Source organism: the organism of the source record quoted next, unplaced genomic scaffold (assembly GCF_019419815.1).
Source record: "Pyrus x bretschneideri cultivar Hongxiangsu unplaced genomic scaffold, Pyrus_bretschneideri_v1 Contig35, whole genome shotgun sequence".
In the NCBI taxonomy this organism is placed as follows: Eukaryota; Viridiplantae; Streptophyta; class Magnoliopsida; order Rosales; family Rosaceae; genus Pyrus; species Pyrus x bretschneideri.
The window spans coordinates 4,078,884-4,099,821 of NW_025999668.1; the positions used below are offsets into that span (position 1 = coordinate 4,078,884).

At 37.1% G+C, this 20,938-nt stretch overlaps 2 protein-coding genes across 2 annotated transcripts; one reads left to right on the plus strand and one right to left on the minus strand.

The window, feature by feature from the left end:
* The first annotated feature begins 2,993 nt into the window (after positions 1-2,993).
* LOC103962828 lies at positions 2,994-4,236 on the plus strand. Its single transcript, XM_048591718.1, has 2 exons — positions 2,994-3,320; positions 3,430-4,236. Exons 1-2 carry the CDS (start codon positions 2,994-2,996, stop codon positions 4,234-4,236), a joined length of 1,134 nt encoding a protein of 377 aa, XP_048447675.1.
* A 2,844-nt stretch (positions 4,237-7,080) lies between these two features.
* LOC103962805 (transcription factor bHLH91-like) lies at positions 7,081-9,060 on the minus strand. Its single transcript, XM_009375576.3, is given in 4 exon segments — positions 7,081-7,313; positions 7,506-7,624; positions 7,627-7,924; positions 8,071-9,060. Coding segments are annotated over 4 exon segments (1,389 nt in total). The 5' UTR covers positions 8,941-9,060; the 3' UTR covers positions 7,081-7,211.
* Positions 9,061-20,938: the final 11,878 nt, after the last annotated feature.

Consider the following 20,938-nt stretch of genomic DNA (forward strand, 5'->3'; position numbering starts at 1 on the left):
TATTCCCTGGTTGTTTACCTAGCATATGCTGAGCTATCCTCTAACCCTCTTCAATACGAATTGGAGAGATTGAACAAAGAAACAGATAAGAGGAGGAAGCTCAGACCTTCGGGGGAGACCAAAAGAATCCTGCTGCCCAGTTCAAGAGTAGCACAAAGGAAAATCAACGATCGGAGGAAACCAAAAGTAGCCTGTGGAAAAACTCAAGATGAAGCCTCACCTTTGAGGGCGCACTCCCAGCAAAGCCTCTCGAAATACTCAATTTTTTCTTCTTCCCCAAAGAAGATACCAGATGCCTGGAGAACAGAGCCAGGAGGAAACGGTAGATCGAAGCATGGGGAGACAAGCAACAACTGCATATGCTGAGCTATCCTCTAACCCTCTTCAATACGAATTGGAGAGATTGAACAAAGAAACAGATAAAAGGAGTAAGCTCAGACCTTCGGGGGAGACCAAAAGAATCCTCCAGCCCAGTTCAAGAGTAAGCCTGTGGAATCACCAAGATCATGCCCATATTTCACGCCTTCATTGTATAAGAAAAATGTCAGTCCAAGCACTTGTAGATCAAATGTAATTTTGATTGAGTATTTACACTTGTAGATCAAATGTAATTTTACAGCTACACTCCTTGACCCTATATGAATATAATGAACTAATTCGATCATCAATTTAAAGTATTTACACAAGTGGATACCACAAAATCTTATGTTATAGTTAATGAAAGTATTAATAAACTCTAAGTGTTAATAAATCTACCATTTTGATGGGAAACACATTGTACGAAACTAGTTTCAACGATCCAACCGTCAAACTTGTTTGTATATGCTTCGAGATCGCATACGCCAAAAATAGGAAAAAAAAAACATTTAGAGATCAAGTAACGCGACAAAACTTTTCGACGGTTATAAATGAAAAATAACGATTTAACGGTAGTTTTAACTCCGATTTTGATGAGTTTTTACAGCTACACTCCTTGACCCTATATGAATACAATGAACTAATTCGATCATCAATTTAAAGTATTTACACAAGTGGATACCACAAAATCTTATGTTATAGTTAATGAAAGTATTAATAAACTCTAAGTGTTAGTAAATCTACCATTTTGATGGGAAACACATTGTACGAAACTAGTTTCAACAATCCAACCGTCAAACTTGTTTGTATATGCTTCGAGATCGCATACGCCAAAAATAGGGAAAAAAAACATTTAGCGATCAAGTAACGCGACAATACTTTTCGACGGCTATAAATGAAAAATAACGATTTAACGATAGTTTTAACTCCTTTGCGCGACGCACGTGCACATACGTCGTGCAAAGCTGTTTTGCGCGACGCCACATACGTCACGCAAAGATGTTTTGCGCGACTCACGCAGCCCTGCGTCACGCAAAGTCAACAGAAAAAGCGGTAAAACTTACTTTCTTTAGCGCCAAAATCTTGCGGGACGTACAAAACGTCGCGCAAATGGCGTTTGCGCGACTGCACTTTGCACGACGAAACTTTTCGACGGTTATAAATGAAAAATAACGATTTAACGGTAGTTCTAACTCCGATTTTGATGATTTTTTACAGCTACACTCCTTGACCCTATATGAATACAATGAACTAATTCGATCATCAATTTAAAGTATTTACACAAGTGGATACCACAAAATCTTATGTTATAGTTAATGAAAGTATTAATAAACTCTAAGTGTTAGTAAATCTACCATTTTGATGGGAAACACATTGTACGAAACTAGTTTCAACGATCCAACCGTCAAACTTGTTTGTATATGCTTCGAGATCGCATACGCCAAAAATAGGAAAAAAAAAAACATTTAGAGATCAAGTAACGCGACAAAACTTTTCGACGGTTATAAATGAAAAATAACGATTTAACGGTAGTTTTAACTCCGATTTTGATGATTTTTTACAGCTACACTCCTTGACCCTATATGAATACAATGAACTAATTCGATCATCAATTTAAAGTATTTACACAAGTGGATACCACAAAATCTTATGTTATAGTTAATGAAAGTATTAATAAACTCTAAGTGTTAGTAAATCTACCATTTTGATGGGAAACACATTGTACGAAACTAGTTTCAACGATCCAACCGTCAAACTTGTTTGTATATGCTTCGAGATCGCATACGCCAAAAATAGGAAAAAAAAAACATTTAGCGATCAAGTAACGCGACAAAACTTTTCGACGGTTATAAATGAAAAATAACGATTTAACGGTAGTTTTAACTCCTTTGCGCGACGCACGTGCACATACGTCGCGCAAAGCTGTTTTGCGCGACGCCACATACGTCACGCAAAGATGTTTTGCGCGACTCACGCAGCCCTGCGTCACGCAAAGTCAACAGAAAAAGCGGTAAAACTTACTTTCTTTAGCGCCAAAATCTTACGGGACGTACAAAACGTCGCGCAAATGGCGTTTGCGCGACTGCACTTTGCGCGACGAAGATTGGCGTCGCGCAATACTGTTTTGTGTTTAACGTCACGCAAACATACTTTGCGCGACGCATTTAGCTGCGTCGCGCAAGTTTTCGTCGCGCAAACATGTTTTTGTACTAGTGTCCCAATTCCAACCCTCCTCCAAACCCTCCAGCCACTACTTTGTCATGGGAGGACGAGCATGAAGTTCTTAATGAAACAAACAACTGGAAGCAGACTTTGCCTATAATTTTAACAACATAAAAATTTCAAAAAATCTCAGGCTTGGCTTTGAGACAGCCACCTGGAAGAAGCCTTACCATTCGTGCAAAATTTTCTCTATATATATAAGAAAGCCCAATACAAGCGTCGATCAATATGGGACACCACTACGTACCATGCCATGCATGCATGAAGCAATAAGCTCTTGAAATTCACGGTGTGGAATGAGTGCAATATTCATGGTGACTAATTTTAGTGAAAAAAACCTATATATATGACAAGCATGTTGCGAACTAGACATCTATTAAGATATACACTGAGAGGGAGATAAATCAGATCGAATGACATTGCCAAGGTTTGTGGTCGTGAAATCAAACCACAACAGAAAATTCTTGCGCTACATAAAAGATGATGGAGAGGAGAACGCACCAGCCGGGTTTCTCAAATTCTCCGAAGAGGAGGCCGGCAGCCATTACGCAAAGTACGAAGTGGAGACGGCAAAGAATGGAGGGAATAAGGGACTAGTCCACATTAGATGTTGTTACAATAATAAATATTGGGTTAGCGTGACGGGAACGCATAGGTTCGATAACGAGGTTTTGATTGTTGCAGGGGCTGACGAACCCGAGGAAGACAAATCAAAGCCCTCATGTACCTTGTTCGAGCCGGTCTACTGTAGATCCGGTGGACAAGGACGATGATAATAGTAATGATAATAATAATAACAGTAATAATAAAAATAAAAATAATAGTAATGGTGATGATATTGATAGTCAGGTGGTCCAATTTCGGCATGTCCATCTCGGATGTTACGCTGCGTTACACAGCAGCTCCGACGCCTTAGTACTTTATAGAGGTTCAACCGCAGCAGACGATCCTAACAATGAAGAGTCGCACGATGTGTGCACTGTCGTCAATTGGGAATCGCTGGTGATATTGCCTAAACATGTGGTGTTCAAGGGAGACGATGGTAACTACCTCACAGCCAATATGGTCGACGACAACGATATGCACAACAGAGGCGACGAAGAAGATGGGCCGTATCTCCAATTTGATGGTCATGACGCATGTGATCCGGTTGCGGCGAATGAGATCTTCAGAAACCCCAACGGAACCTTACAAATAAAAAACAGTTTCTTCGGAAGATACTGGAGACTCGCCAAAGACGAGTGGATTTGGCCGGACGCGTTTAACCCGACCACCCGAGTCAAAAACTACAAGACACATTGTATCGGGCGTTCAAGCTTTACTGACAAAGCCATAGCTCTCATGAACGTAGGGAACAACAAGTACTGCAAGAGACACACAAGCGGGATTACTGATATTACTGGTATGTGCGCCAACGTCTCTAATCTCTCCGTTTATTCACACCTCCACGTTGAAGAACCTGTTAAGTCAAGGACCATCTACAATGTCAGTTACCGCCTCGCCCATGCCCGGATCTACAATTACCAAAATGACACGGTAATTGCCGCCGGAGAAGCCGTCAACTTCACCCAAGAAACCACAAACGTAATACTCAAGTTGCTCTACAGAAGTCGAATATTTGCAGTTGGAATGATATCAGTAGAGTTTACTCGATGAAGCCCAAAACCAACGTTGAAGCCGATGGCGTTCCACAAATCACGGGAGGTGACAACGGAGCGATGAAGTTTGAGATTTCAGGGGGTGAGTTTAAAGGAGAGGTCCAGTGGGGAGAAACTGAGACATCCGAAACTCAAGTGGAGACTGTTTGCATGGTTGGTGTGCCGGCAATGAGTGTGGTGAAGGTGAGGCTGCTCGCCGCCAAGGCTTCATGTGATGTTCCCTTCTCCTACTCCCGTCGCGACACTGCTAACAACGATCAAGTGCATGTTACTGATGACTTGGACGATGGTTTTTACAGTAGCATCAACGCCTTCAACTTCAAGTATGACATCAAGCAAGAAAGGATGTGATGGTTTATGTCATTTTCTCTAATGATTTAATACTGTAAAAATTCCATCTATACCACATTTGTTAATCAATTATAAGACTCGTTAACTTGCAACTTAAACTATATGTAACAAACTCACATAGGTCGATCCTCCCACTATTTATAGTGTTCAAACAATGATGTGGACCGTCGAGCTGTTCACAATTTGTGACAACATAAGCATTTGATAGAACAACAACAACAAAGCCTTATCCCATTAAGTGGGGTCAGCTATATGAATCTTAAAACGTCACCGTGCTCGGTTTTGCACCATGTCTTCCGTTAGATCCAAGTAGTTCAAGTCTTTTCCTAGAGTCTCTTTCCAAGTCTTCCTAGTCCAAATGCTAACGGTATTCAGAAAAAACCACAAAATAAAAACACAAAACCAGAACTAGACATGCAAAACCAAACATTGACAATAGAACTTGGAAGATGCCAACTTCCATAAATCATATGCAGGGAAGAATTTGATGCTTTTGGGATATGTTAGCCAAATACGAAATCTATACAACCCTAACTATGTATACCGATACCGGCATCAGATACCAACTACACATTCTGCAGTCTGCAGCATGGACAAAGATTTTTATCCCAGTTTAAGAAGTAATCAATGAATTTTATATACTAATCTCTAAAACCTCACTCTTTTCTCCTGCCTTAACCCACCACAAAAGATAATACATTTCACTAATTAATCGACTTCAAAACTAAAACCCGAAATACCGACTTTCCAAATAACCAAATATCATTTAACGTGGACAATTGCAATACTAAAACTAACTGAGATCACATAAGTAAATCAATCACTGAAAGCGCATAAAAACTTCCAACAAAATGCAGAAAGCAATCAATTTCTTCTATTAATTAAATGCATCGAATGATAACCATTCCCCAAAAACTCAATTGAATTCAACAATTGGACACCAAATCCCAAGTGGGTCAAGCTCCAATTCGGGTGAAAATCCACAAGAAACAGAAACTTACTCATTGAATGTACTTGGGTAATTCCCCCTTCCTCAAGAGGGAGAGAGAGTAGTCAGCAGCATCAACGAGGTCGTCAGTGTTGTGCAGGACCATTTTGACAGAAGTTCTAACTGAAGTTGACGAAAAAGGTCATAACTGCACGTTTTGATGAGTTGAGGGACCAATGGTAATGAAATTTTAGTTAAGAGATCATTGCTCTAATTGCATTAAAATTGAGGGACCATTGCTACAATTTACTCTTTTTTTAATTGATGCAATGATACTTCCATTTTCATCTTTTGTGGAAATGAATCCTCTCCATAGCCCTTCCACCAAATCCACCCAATCAATGAATTTGAACCCTTGAACTTTGATCCAACAACTAAAGTTATTATAACTTTTAAAGATGCCCCCTGTTTTTAGCCATTTGATCAAATTTCAAGAATCCAGATTCATTGATTGGGTGAATTTTGTAGAAGGGATCTGGAGAGGATCCCTTTCCATCTTTTGTGTACTGATGGGGAGATGCAAATGTGTGCCGGTCTAAATTGTACAATGTCATTTTAGTTGAATGCACATCAAACACTTTGTTAAAATGTTTGATTAGAAGGTTTTTCTAGTTTGATTCCATTGATAACACGAAATATATTTTTCATGCAATTTTTGTTTAGCACATAACTGGTGATTCTTACAGAAAGCATTCTAATTACTTTTGGAAATAAAAAAAACATTTTAACTAAAAGCACTTTCAACCAATTTGAAAGTATATTTTCAAACGAGTCATATTAATTAGACCAAAAAAGAAACTACCGAAAACTATGTACAAGTAAATACATTAGTATGTAAACAGTTGATACTTGTAACATTTGCTATATCATCAAACCAGTTGCTTGTAATGTATTGTTTGTGTTGAGTGTATCAATCTCACGTTGAGGAAAAAAGGAACCTTGCATATGTTTATAAGTAATTGAGCTACTCTTTATATTGCCAATTGGAATTATGGTGGAATCTCAACTTTCTTCATCATATCATAGCAGGTTGTAGACTCATGTGTGAAGCCTAACGGCTACACGTACTCCACATCAACCCATTTGTGTTGTTCACATGTTAGGCTTGAAAATTTGCCACACTTGAGGGGGCGTCTTGAGAGTATCAATCCCACATCAAAGAAATAAGGACATTGCGTGATCTTATAAGTAATTTGACTACTCCTGATATTGGTAATTAGTTTTATGATAAAACCTTAACTTTTTGAGTTAGCATGTAAGGAATTCGTCCTTGTAATGTATTATTCATTCACTTCTATTCAAAGACTAATAATGATTTATTCTTTCCAATTCAATCATCTACCCCTAATAAGGCCTGAATATCAAGTTTATATTCAACTTTAAACCAAAATAATCTGTTTGAAACATTGACAATTTAGTAATCAAATTAGTTTAATCGTAATTCAACTAAACTAGCTAGTAAAGAGCTTATACGAAATTAATATAATTTAGAAATCATCTCCAAACAATTGGAATGATACTAGTTATATATTGAATTGCATTTAAAGTATTCAGAATCATTTAGTAAAACCAACACAAGAAAATGATACTATTTAGAAGACTTAATATTAATTCAATGACCATCAAATGCGTTCCTAATAACTGCTGGTAGGTGGAACTGCTGAATATTGTCTGTCCAGAACCTCAATGAACTTGCCAGCAATAGCACTTGCATACAAACAAGACCCTTCATACATCTGCAAAATTAAAACCAAACCCCCTATTAATTAAAACGAAACTAAGTGAATTAGGACACAGTTGGTCAAGTGTGTTCGCCTCATTGCACACAAATTTGAATTCTCCTTCTCGTATATTAGACAAGTTTAGAATATCGTTTTGTCAAAAGAGAAAAAAGTGAGACTAATGGCGGACTAGTGAAAAAAGCTAACCTTGGTATTGAACAAGAAGCTGTAGGAATTGCCAATGTGGCCACCAGCAACATGATGAAGATCAAGCTGCAGCTCATCAAGAAGCCTGGACACAGACAGCAACAGGTTGATCTTCTTCTCTGCACCAGTTTGATGGTAACCTCGTCGTGGATAATGCGGATATCGACCTCGGTGTCTTTGGATTTCCTTTGCAGCCACGAGCTCCTCAGAGAACCGTTGTTGTAGGACTGGTCACGAGGCTCAAACTTCACATTACAGTTCTCATCATCTCCGGCACCACCATCTTGTTCAGTCTTGTGCCTCTTGCTCCTCTCTCTGCCACGCCTTTTCTTCTCCACCAACAATTTGAGCTCGTCCACTGTCCTCAGAAGCTCGTTTATGTAACCAATCGCATCTCCCACAATTGATGCTCTATCATTCTTGTATCCCAAGCAACAAATGTTAGGCAAGATTAAATTAACCAAGCCAAAAAAGCAGAGGCAAAAATTGGAAAATTAAAAACAAAACTGGCACATTAAAATCAAAATTGGAAGGGGATTTGGAATTGTGAATTTTATGATTAAACCTTGGTGGGGTTGGGAATCAAACTCCTCAAGGTAAAGAACTTGTCATTCAACTGCTGTCTCCGACCGCGATCAATGGCAAGGTGTTTGGACCCTTTGAGATTTCTTCCCCTTCCAATAGAACCCATTTCTCTGGAGAACTCCATCACTCCATTCTCAAATATAGACGCATTAATAGTGCCATGATCTGGGTAAATCCCTCCTCCGCTCCCTTCCCTCTCATCGCCACCGCTACTGAACAAAGACCCATTTCCGGAGCCAGGCAAGGTGTACCCATGTGGTAAAGACTGATGCAGTTCCCTGAACATTGGCGGCTGTGGAGGCAGGTTCAAATGCAAAAGTGGGTCATACAGAACGGAAGAAGCCGTCCCCAGTGGGGTGTCAACCGCGCTGGGCAGGTCTCCGAGGAACCCAAAAGAGGTTGAGGTTTTTGGGAGCGTGTTTGTGAAGGTGATGGATGAGTTTTGAAGAAGAGAGGAGGGGGAGCATCTGGGTAAGGTGAAAAGGTTGAGAAGGTCAGGCGGTTGTGGGTATGGAGTAGAAGTAGGAGAAGTAGTACCATCTGGGAATTGTTGCTGCATCTGATCATGGACTCCGTGAATGTTGTTGTCCCAATTTGTTGGGTGATCAAAGGACACCAAATGGGAATTGTTGATGTTGGTGTCATGGTCAGTGGTGGTGTTGTATGGGTTATCGACATTGAACCCAAGTTCGTTCTGGAGCTCCATCTCCATGGAGGAATGATGATTTTGGTGATGGTGATGAAAAGAAAGCTCTTCCATCAGAACTTGCGGTTGTTGTGGCGGCGGCGGCGGCGGTGGTGGGGGAAGAAGGTTTGGGTCAAAGTTGCAGCTTACTGTGTCTTGATACATTTTTGGACCAAAACTCTGCGTCTCTTTGCCTTCAGACTATTATGGACTGAAACTGCAAATATGATATCTGTGGAGGTGAGAGAGAATTGTATCTTTAATTTGCTCTCTCTCTCTCTCTCTCTCTCTGAGATTTTCCAATCTGCCAGAGCAGCAGCAGAGCTGGGAGTTTGTTACTGAGATTCCCATCGGTGGGGCCCATTCACAATCTCCTTACTCTGAAATTCTTGATTCTGCCTGCCCATTTTGCACTTTCACTCTAACCTTTTTTTTTTCTTTTTTTACCCCACGAAATTGTTTTAATAAAGCTATATATTTGTATTAAATAGTGTGAATATAAATTGATATCAACCTTGTGACCTACAAACTTCGAATATAAATTTTTTATTTATAAATAAAGAGAAATACTAATACTGTAATACTAGTTATTATAAGAAGAAGGAAATTGATATGCGAGTGCAATAGAAAGGGCAAACTACCAATGCCTCATTCTCCCTAATTGCTTAGTTTTCCGTTCATTGTTATGTATTTATATTTAAATCTTGTAATTGAAGAGAGAAATAAAATTGGTTTTGTAAGGATTTTCCCAATTAACTTTTATCAGAAAATAAATTTCATACAAAACGAATGAAAATTTCGTAATTTCTAATGAAGAAGAAAACACTATGGTCATTTTTTCCGCAAGAGATCAGAATTTTTTTAGACTTCATGGCTTCTTCGTTATTTGCTTGTTATTATTAAAAAAAATCTTGAATAATTATAAATAATCGCATTCACTTTTTTGCACGTTTAAGACAAAAGTTAGAGCCGTGGGACCCAAGCAGACCATTGTCTCCCTCTGTTTTGGCCTCAAGAAACTTTTTGCCACTTGAAAAAAGGCTTCTTTCTTCGTTTTTAATTTCCCCTTGTTTCTTTGCATCCTTTTCTCTTTCTTCATTTTATGATACCTAAAAAAAAAGATTATGACAACGTTAATATTTGATTTGTTTAGTATTTTCATTTAGACAAGTGACGACGGAGAGGGAGGAAGAGATCGAACATAAAATTTTTGGTGCAAAGGTGAATAATTCTTAACTACGTAAGGTTTAAGCTATACATTCTTTGAAAATTTTATCAGTGTTCTGACGGGAAACATACACCATTTTTAGCTTTTTATAAGCATCTATTCAATCATGTTTGTTGCTTTTTTTTAATTTAATCAGCTCAATGACTAGAATTAAAGACGGGTGTGTAAGAAATTAAAAAAAATATGTGTGAGATTCACTTCCTTTTTATTAATGAAGAATTTAGATAATGTACCAAAGTTTATGCAAGGTTCACGCAAATTGTGGTTAGTCTTGAAGGAGAGAGTTTAGGTAGGAGCAGTGTTTTTTTTATACAAATTGTAATTACCGATTGTGTGAAGAACCTCACGTCTATCCTCCCTCCATGCGAACCACCAGCCCAAACTAACTATACCAACCGTTTAGCATTTAACCAAGAAGATCGAGATGAATTTTTATTTCGTTTTCATGGATCCCTTATTTAACATTAGCTTTCATAGTAAAAGAAAACATCACCATCTTCTATTGTGAGATGCAATTTTGAGAATTAAAAACTATATTTACATCCCATTTTATATCTCTAGGAGACACAGATTTAACCTCTCTATCAATCACCATCTAATTAGAAATTAAGTGTTGGTGTGGCATGGACTTGGCTCACATTTAAGCACTCGTTAACTACTAATTTCAATTTTTAGTACTTTACTCTTTTAACCTTTTTATGAAATTGGCAGTTAACTTCTACATAAAATATTAAAATGTGAGCTCAGTGTATGCCACAACTGTCAACGCTCAAAATTAGGAGGTCAACCTTAGATGGTCGCGGGTTAACGATCATCAATCATAAAGTTAACTTCGAAGATATGGTCAAGATTAATAGTAGGATGAACACAAAAATATATAGGGGACACCCATAGACTAGGACTACATCCACTGTAATCTGTATATATATTTGTGTGAGGTTACAAATGTTGCATCAAATGACTCAAAGCTTTGAATTGGCATGTGGAAAACCCAAGAATAGTAAGTTTTCGCCATTCCATTAGACCTCCTTCTCCTTCATCCTCTTTTCCTTTATAAGGTTTTCCCCATCCCGTTAGACCTCATTCTCCTTCATCCTCTTTTCCTTTACATAGACCAATGCTACCTTCCTAATAAATATCTAGTCTTGGTCAATGGGTCTTCATTCAATGGTGTCTATTCGTAGAGCGCTTTAAAATGTGGTTGTCTGTAAAGCACCTGGGGAGGTTGTCGTCTATAGAGCACTTAGGGATGTGGTTATTAGTAAAGCACCTGGGCAGGCGGTCATCTATAGAGCACCTGCAAGGTGGTCCTTTGTAGAGCACCTGGAGAGGTGGTCGTCTGTAGAGCACATAAGGAGGTGGACGTGGTGTAATATGCCAAAACTAAAACTTGGTGACTTATTTTTGCAAATTTTGGGCCATGATTTTCTAGGGCCATGACACATGGCACCTCGGGTGGCAAGAATGGCCAAAACGCCTATTGCCCCTGGAGCGTAGTCAGATATCCTTAGTCTGGCAAGCTAGGCTTAAGGCCTCTTAAAGATATTAATTGTCTCCCAAGTAAGGAAACCCTAACTCAAGTCAAATTAGAATATAATGAGAATTAGGCAACTAAATCATAATCAAAAGAGAATTTGATATCTCCTAGATAATCTCCCGATTTAATGGTGATTACTTCCCTACAACGACTCTCAAGATCTATAAATACTCTAGCCTGGGTATTTATCAAGGGACTTGATTCTGGATTCTCTAATCAATCACATTAGAAGATACATGTCTCTTATATTCTCTTTAAGCCTGATATAGGATCATCCTGCATACACGTCACCATCGATGCGTACACATGTCCATGAAGAACTCATTTCCTAAAACGTCTTGCCATAGGCTATTCGTCAAGAATGGTTCACGATGTTTTGCACATCACACCATTGTTTATTAGAACTACACCCGTGGTTTAATTCTCCTTCCTAGAGATAAGTAGGCAATCCAATTTGGATTCAACCACACACCCCCACCCATCAACCCCATTCTCTCCTCGTCGGATGGACAATCCTAATGAATTTGGCCTCCGTTTACGGGTATGTGCAAATTTGATTCCAACATAAATGATTTTGATGTTAAAATCTTAAGTGTAAAGTGTATTTAACATTTTTTAAAAGAAAACTTTTTCAATCACTTGCGCTTCTAGAATTATCTTATTTGAAAAAAAAAAAAAAAAAAAAGCAATTGATTATTACTTTTAATCTTCTGCTCCGTACAAACACAGGGGCTTTGGCCTTTTCAGACTAGTATAACATTTGGGATTAAAATTATCTGTCTTCTCTTTCATCCTCTTTTATCCATTCTCTCGCATTCTTTATTTTGTTTTTCTTTTTTATATAAAATTAATATATGTTGTTAACGTGCCTTACGAGAAAAAGAAAAAAGAAGAAAGATAATCCTACTCCTAACAATTGACCCTAATAAAAGGAGAGAAAAAGAATTAAAAAAAAAAATTAAGTAAAAAGAACGACGACAAGTATAGCAGAATTACCAGAATAGCACATGCAAAACCTGTTAAAGTTGGAGGGTATGTTTGGCTAAGAATAGTACAGGGTAAACCGCCAAGGTAAACGTTAAAGGGCAGGGAATGACTCAGTCTCCCCTTTCAGAGCCAGTACATTACGTATGAGTCTATGACCTTATCCATGCTGGTTAAACTGTTCACGCCTTTTAATAATTTGAAAAAACGACAAGAAGTTTTCAATTCTCTTTCGATTTTTAAAAATTTTGAATTCTCTATTTGCTGTCAATTTTTTTTCTGAACTTTAATTTCAATAATGTGATGTGAAGGCGGTACTCTTCTCGTTTAATCACTTATTTGAACTAACGAAATTGGTAATAAAAGTTTAACGTCACTATGGATGTTCTTTAAAAACAAAGATATTGCCTTTTTATAATAAATAAAATTCAATTCTACCCATCAAAATGATTGTTCTACCTATGTGTTTGAAAGAACTAGCAAGATGTATTTGCTAGAATTAGTTATATATATGGAGTGCCTTTTAAATGAATTTGTTTGAAATTACTACATGCAAAGAATCATTTGAAATCCGTTTGTTTCGTTCATTTCTTTCTTCTCCAAATCGTAGCAAAGATTGACAGTCTAAACAAACAATTTATCTCATTATGTTACCTGAATTCCTAAATTTGAATCACTCAATCCAAATGTGCTTTTCAGTTTGCGTGTTTACTCTTGAGAGAGTGAATTCCAAGCCAACAAGCAAAATGTTATATCTAATTGTTAAAATGATCTTGAGACTTATCAGAGCAGGTTATATCCAGGTGTCAAGCCAATAGTCTGCATACTCACATATCACACTTGGGCTAATGTTGTAGCTTAGTGTAGAATTTGGAATTAAAACTTTTAACCCATCACTCTTCACTGATCACTCTTTGGCTAATGTAGTCGTACTAGTAATAAAACTGCCATATGTTATAATAATTATAGTTTCCAAAGCTTGTGGTACTCTTTGTAGGAAGCAAATTGAGATAAGTTAATAATTTAATGTCCAAAGCCAATTTTACAGGCACCAAACTGTACTCTTTGTAGGAGGCAAGTTAGTTGTGTCGTTTTATATACTTCCTTTCCTCAATTAGGACATGCGTGTACGTCCTAAACAAAAGGATAATGATAGAGAGATTAAAATTTTAAATTAAATTTGCAAACTAAATGACGTGTTACCAATAAAAATTAAGCCGTTAATCAACACTAAAATAATAATCCAATCATTAACAGTTACAAAATTCAGTTTAGAAATTTAATTTTCCTTGCATTATTCTAAACAAAACTCAAGGACCTTAATTAGCTCTCATAAGGTAGCCGACTAGCCATGCTCAACCTTAATATTTTGTAATTTGCACAATCTTGTCCATCTTTCAGTTTCATTATTATGGAATTAGTTAGATTTTATATATATATATATAGAGAGAGAGAGAGAGAGAGAGAGAGAGAGAGAGAGAGAGTAAACTTACATGCAATAATAGTATTATGTTGATCCATATTAAAAATACAATATCATGCAGAGAGAAATTTATAAATTGTATTATTGGCACGGAACGTCACAATAAAAATATAACCATGACATGTAAGTTTATATGAGGGATTTTTTAGTGTACCAGAAACACAATCTGGTACACAAAGTATAATAATATAATTGGTTAGAAACTTGAAAAAAATTCTAACCAATTGTATTATGACACACATTGTACTGAACCGTATTTTCGGCACACTAAAATATTTTTCCTCCTTTATAAAAGAGAGAGGATTTAAATCTTGGAAAGGGATCCTCTCGGGATCCCTTCCACCAAATCCTCTCAATCAATCAATTCAGAGCATTGAAATTTGATTCAACGGGTACAAACAGGGGAACCCTTTAAAAGTAATAATAACTAAATTGTTAGATCAAATTTCAAGGATTCAAATTGATTAATTGGTTGAGAGAATTTGGTGAAAGGGATTCAGAGAGGATTCCTTTCCATATGTCTTAACTATTAAGGCTAATTATTAGTTAGTTAAACTATTAAAAGAAATAATTTCTTTCTTGTTAAAAGGTAGGAATGGTTGTCATTTTGTACTACAGTGTAGTAATATTCATCTTCATTTATAAGTGAGAGAACTTAAGTTCGATTTTTGTCAAAAACAAATTTAAACCCCATAATGCTAACCGATTGTGAGACTAAAATCCCTTAGCCTAGATAATACGGTTAAAAAAAAAAAAAGTAGGAATGGTTAGTTTGGGATGGCGGTTTGCATGGGAGAATTGAGAAGTGGGGTCCACAAAAACTGTAACTACTTGTTGTATGAAAAAATAGAGCTCATACCTAATCTCATTCTTGGGGAATGACCACAATTTGCGTGAATTTGTATATTCCGATCCTACAGGCTACAGCCACCAGTTGGTGCTAAAGTTACCACCTTCTCTGCAAAAACTTCGGTACTTTCATAATTGCATTTCTACTATCATAAAAGAAAATTAATGAAAATAATTTGAAATTTTTGAGTTTTAACAATAAAGACAAAATAAAAGGTAAAGTGAATGGTACCAAGATTGACATTTTAGTGTAAAAATGTGGTTTTTCGTTAAAGTGAACAGTACCAAGAGCTTTTCGTTAAAGTTCCCAAAAAACATTGGGTGTACACCTTTATTCATACATCTATTTCTCCATCTAAAAACAGAAAATGCAATGTATAACTTATAGTTATTTTGCAAGAAAACTTATGGTGCATTTTCTGCGAATCAAAATTTGACGTTTTTGTAGGAATTATTTGTGCACGTATCAAACTATAATTTTAAAAAATGATGAATGATCTTTTGATAATAATTAAAAATATAATTTTAGTTGAAAGAGACAGAAAGATACAGAGAAACTAAAAATAGGAAAACAAATAAAGAAAACCTTTTTTGAGTTTATTCGAACCAAAACTAGTATGAATCTTAGTGTCAAATTTTGTCCTAACCGACATGTAACAATGGAAAATGGTCCTACATGACTATTGAGGATACGTTAGAACAATCAATATTGTAGAGGGAAGTCAAATTCAAGATTTAAAATGCAAAAATAAATACTCTTAACTAACTATTCGAGTTACAAACTTGTTGCATAAACTAAGTTATATGTTTTGGTGTACAGCAAGGAACCAAGTCATCGTCCGTCTCTTTTTGATCGGTAATTTCAAAACAATATCCATGACGTTTCTTCTTTTAAACAAGCCTAAAGAACCCACCCCTTCACTCGGTATATAAGATATTAGAAAAATTCTTGTAAAAGGCAGATTTAGATATTTTCACATATAAATATTCAAGGTTTTAGTTTATTATAGTAATTTTCATATTCTTATTTTATTTCCTTTATGTATTCCTTAACTTGTTCATCTCTATTAACTTTCTTTTGATTTATTTAATTGAATGACCGAAAGAAATAAAAAGGCGCATAAAGAAAAAGAAAAAATGAAAGCGAAAATCACTACTCTTGTAAGTCATCTCCTGCATTATTTTACATCAAACTCGTTATGAACGATTAAACAAATTTTATGACTTTCCTTTACAGTCCCAAAGAAAATTATTAAGGTAAATCCCAAAATACATGTTATGAGAAGAGTACAAACAGTTACCCACCCTACCACAATATATTCCAAGTTCTCAATACAAAGTTTTCAAACAATTTCATAACCAATGAGAAAGAAAAAGGCAAATGAAATAGAATGAGAGGGTGAAAGTAGACCTGTCAATTTCTTACATAGTCCGTTAACACGACACGAAAACAACAAGTTTCGAATCAACATGATAACTAATCGGGTCGTTATCAGGTCACACGTTAAGAACACGTTAATAACAGGTCCTTAACAGGTTTACACAAGGGTGACACCGGGGTAACCCGTTTTGACACATTAAGAAAAAAAGTTATTCTGATGATTTTTATTTTTTAAACCACTAAAAAAAAACTTTGACACACCCCAACCAAAATCAAGGCGTGTTGGCCTGTCACGTGAGGGACGTAGCCATGTACACAGTGTGAAAATGATAATGATATAAAGAAATGTGAATAACTAAGAACCAAGCTAACTAATTTACACTAACCAAATAAAAGTGCAATCCCGATATTTAAGTGTGGTTACACAATAATCAGAGTATAGGTAGCCAAAGTGCAGTCTAGCAGGACAAGTACTAATTATACAATATTAGACGTGGTCCTACATTAATGATAATCTATCAGAACCACCATCAATTCCTTGTAAGCCACCAACAAGCACTCCTACCTAAAACCTGGAGGGACGCAAAACAGAAAGCGTCAGTGGACAAAAACAAAGCTTTTCAAAACCAATTCACTTATCAAAAGTAATAACCCCTCGCTGTAAAACCTATATAATTTCCTAGAAAATAGAATACATATGTATATCAAAACCATGCTCGGAATAGCAAAATCCATATATATGCCATGTCAAATATCTCAGCATAAAATATGTAAGCCAAGTGATATAAATCAATGCAAATGATATGTCAGTCGGAGTCACTTAATATGACCTGTACGGCTGAATCTATAGCTCATCCATCTAGCCGGGGTCACCTAATATGACATGTACGGCTTAACCAATAGCTCAACAAGTATGTCTGCACACGAGTCGGAACCACCTAAATTGATCTGTACAACAGAACTGGGTGTAAATAAATACGCTCAAGTGCTACGATCACGTGAAGACTGTGTGAATGATCGCGGGTCACCTATGAGTCAAAACCACTTATAGTGGTCTGTACGATAGGACAGTGCTCCTAACTTGGATCCAAGGTGAGCATATGGTGCAGGAGGTGAACATCACGTGAAGGACTGTGCCCTGACCCCGGTTAGGAGCACTAACACCAGGGTGTAGGTTTATGAGCTATAATACATATCAACATAATCATGCAACTCACATCTATAATCTATAAACTCACTTAGACTTACCTGAGTTTCTGCAACGTCAAACATAAATATGTGCAACTACTAAATGCATATTCTGAGTATAAAATATTTGGTGTGGCATTTCAAAACATAAGTCCATTTAACTAAGTTTCTGGGAAAAATACCAAGCATATATATATACACACACACACACACACACACACACTGAAAACCAAAAGCCCACTCGCTGATATATGGCAGGGTCGTAAACCTCGAACCTCACTTGACTGCTCTTGTCCTCTGGAAACGTCTCACCTATATGTGAAACAACTATTTTAACATTATTTTAAGCACATAACCAAAACTAGGTAATAACTTCTCATACGTTGCTCAATTGGGGTATTTGAACAACCATCATAGCCTACTCAACCCCACGAACATCCCCATATTTTTAGAATAATTTTCTAAGTTCCCACGCGCAGGCACGTGCCTGGCACACTGACAGATTCCTAACAGCGTTAAGGAATATTCCGTTAAATAACAGCATATACCGTTAATTTTACCTGACGCAGTTAGCATATTCCGTCAAAATTGACAGAATATTCTCCTTCTTCTCGGATGGTTTGCCAGATTCTAGCGACGGCCACCGTTGCACTCGCCTGTTTCTGGAAAAACTTAAAACTTGAATATCTTCGCCATTTCTCAACCAAATTTCATGAAATTCATACCAAAATGAAGCTCTAAATGAGTAGAACTAGTTCCTACCATTTTATGTCATAAACCCAATGGAAAATGGCCGGAAAAATCCTTGAAAAACCGATTATTCCTGCAATCCCACAACCAAGCTCACACATCCAAACTTAACCAAAACTAGCCTAACATGCTAGAGAAGATGAATTCTTATCTTCTTAAGTCTTAAATCCAGCTAATATCTTCTCAATCACACAGAAGAAAATTCCACTCCTTGCCGGAGCTCAGGCATCTCGAGTTCTACTAGTCTTTTCCTCGAACCAAAGGCATGGCTCGACTCCAAGACTTGCAAGGAGTTCAAAAACAACCTCTACTAGCTCGATCTGTGAGAGATGAAGCTGGTAGAGAGATTGGACGTATGAATTGTTCGAACGAGGAAGACTCAAGAGAGGGAGAGAGAGAAGTCTATACGTGTGTGTGCACGTGTGTGTGTCCGAATTGGGTATCCATATAAAACCCTTAAGCCCTAATAGGCTAAGATTCATCCAAAACAATCCCAAGTTTCAATTGGGTCCACATAAGTAAGAAATGAAAGTAATTAGTCCATTTTCTTAGCCCAATAATACATTCACAACCCAACTCTCAAGGGTAAAATTGTCACAAACTTACTATAAAATACAATAGCTATAATGTATATGTTGTGGATGCAAATTTCCGTCATCTCTTTCCTTGACGAAAATGCACCTGCAAAATAATAACATATTTGATTAAGGCCAATAGCCTCACATGCCTATGATGAATGGGAGGGGGGCTTTGCCTGAAGAATATCTGATGCCAAAGTTAAAATTCTGAAAAGAATGTATTTAGGAGTTTGTGGGTAGCAAATAGCTTAGCATTTTAGTGCGATAAGAAAGGTATTTATAGGAGGGTGACCGATCATATATAGTGTAATTATGTCAATAATTGCAAGATATTATGTGAAATAATATCTTGCAACTGACATGGCAATTATTCCTAAATTAAATAGGAAGTTTTGAGAGTTACCTTTTGAATAAAATCAATAATCGAGTGATGAGAGGGATTTTAATAAATATCATATCGATCACCTTGGACTAGTCGAGATCGCTAGGTGGACAGTGTGAGCGGTTGGGCCACAGAAGTGGGCCGAACCACGTGTAAGGCACAAGGGCATAGTGTAGTCTGGCTTGTTTGGCCTTGGGTCAAGGGTGCATTGGGCTCGCATTGGGTTTAGAGCGCACTGGGCTCATGCTGAGTCGCGACTCTAGCTGCTTCTTAGGCGGCTCAGGACCGGTTCACTATGGGCGTGGGCTCGTGTAGGCTAAACTGGCATTGGGCACTTCTACCTTGGCCTTGTAGCTTCTAGGTTTGCTGGGGCGCATCGATTTAAGCTGCTTCGCGCTGGGCTGGCTACCTTATGGCACGAGCCTGGGTCAATTGTTCCAAGGTGGCGTGGGATTGGGCTTGCTACTACATGGCTGCCTACTCACCATGGACAGAAAGCTCGCCATGGACTGCCACAGCGATGCCCTGTAGGGGTAATGTCGATCTTCTAGCTATCGTGTTGAGTCTCGTGGATTGTCGTGGTAGGGCTATGCCGCGATCTCCATCACTTGGTCTGGATCTTAAAACATAGGAAGTTTCGTTCATCATGGTTTTCAAATTTTCTTTCGTTGTACTTTTCTTTTACATTTACTCAAAGAATTTAATAATTTTAGGAATAAGAACATGCGAAAATCTACAAATGAACGAGAAATGAGAAACTTTGAATACGAGAGTCTTCTTCGAGTATGTGAATCAAACTCTCAATGAAAGCACAAATTTGTGGATGCAAATTTCCGCCATCTTTTCCTTTGATGAAAATGCACCGGCAAAATAATAACACCTTCGATCAAGGCCAAAAACCTCACACGCCCATGATGAATGAGGGGGACTTTGGCCGAAGAATCTTTAACGCCAAAGTTAGAATTCTACAAAGAATGTATTTAGGAGTTGTGGGTAGCAAATGGCTTAGCATTTTTGTGGGATAAGATAGACATTTATAGGAGGGTGGTCGATCCTATTGGTGGAGAATGGCCGGCCATATATTGTGTAATTTGATGAATAATTGCAAGATATTATGTGAAATAATATCTTGCAATTAACATGGCAATTATTCCTAAATTAAATAGAAAGTTTTGGGAATTCACTTTTAAATTTATATCAATAAGGAATTAATGGGGAGTGATGAGAGAGATTTGAATAAATACCATATTGATCACCTTTGACTCTTCCTTGATTAAGCGGTTATTGTCCGTTGCATGTGTGTGGAAATTCCGATGTACCTCGAGGGTAATCTCGTCTTTCTCATCCAAAAATCTACGTGTCACCTCCACAATTTTTTGGGATTATTTTTGGCTCTACATATGTATATATGGCATATTAAATATGTATTATTGTATTATCATTCGTTATATAAATTTGAAAATTTTAAGTTTTATTTATTTATTTATTTTTATGGTATACTATAGGCAAAGAGTGAGATTAAAATTATAGGGTAAATTACATTTTACCCCCTCAGGTTTTGGTGCAATTGCAACCTCATACAACATTCTTAAAATAGTTCAATCTCATACATTATTATTATTTTCATTTCAATTTCATACATCCATTAGAAAATCTATTCAGTTAACCGTTAAGTGATGACATGGCAAATATGAAGTCCTCATTTATGCTGACGTGGCTACCAAACGTGTGCCACATGGCATAAACAATTAATAAAAAATTAAAATCTAATTTGAATATTAACATATTAAAATAATTAATTAA

What these genes read in the sequence shown, in the direction of transcription:
- LOC103962828 (XM_048591718.1), top strand. Translation starts at nt 2,994, where the DNA reads ATGACATTGCCAAGGTTTGTGGTCGTGAAATCAAACCACAACAGAAAA. An exon ending in CATGTACCTTGTTCGAGCCG is followed by an intron (nt 3,321 to 3,429) that starts GTCTACTGTAGA and finishes ATTGATAGTCAG; the next exon opens with GTGGTCCAATTTCGGCATGT.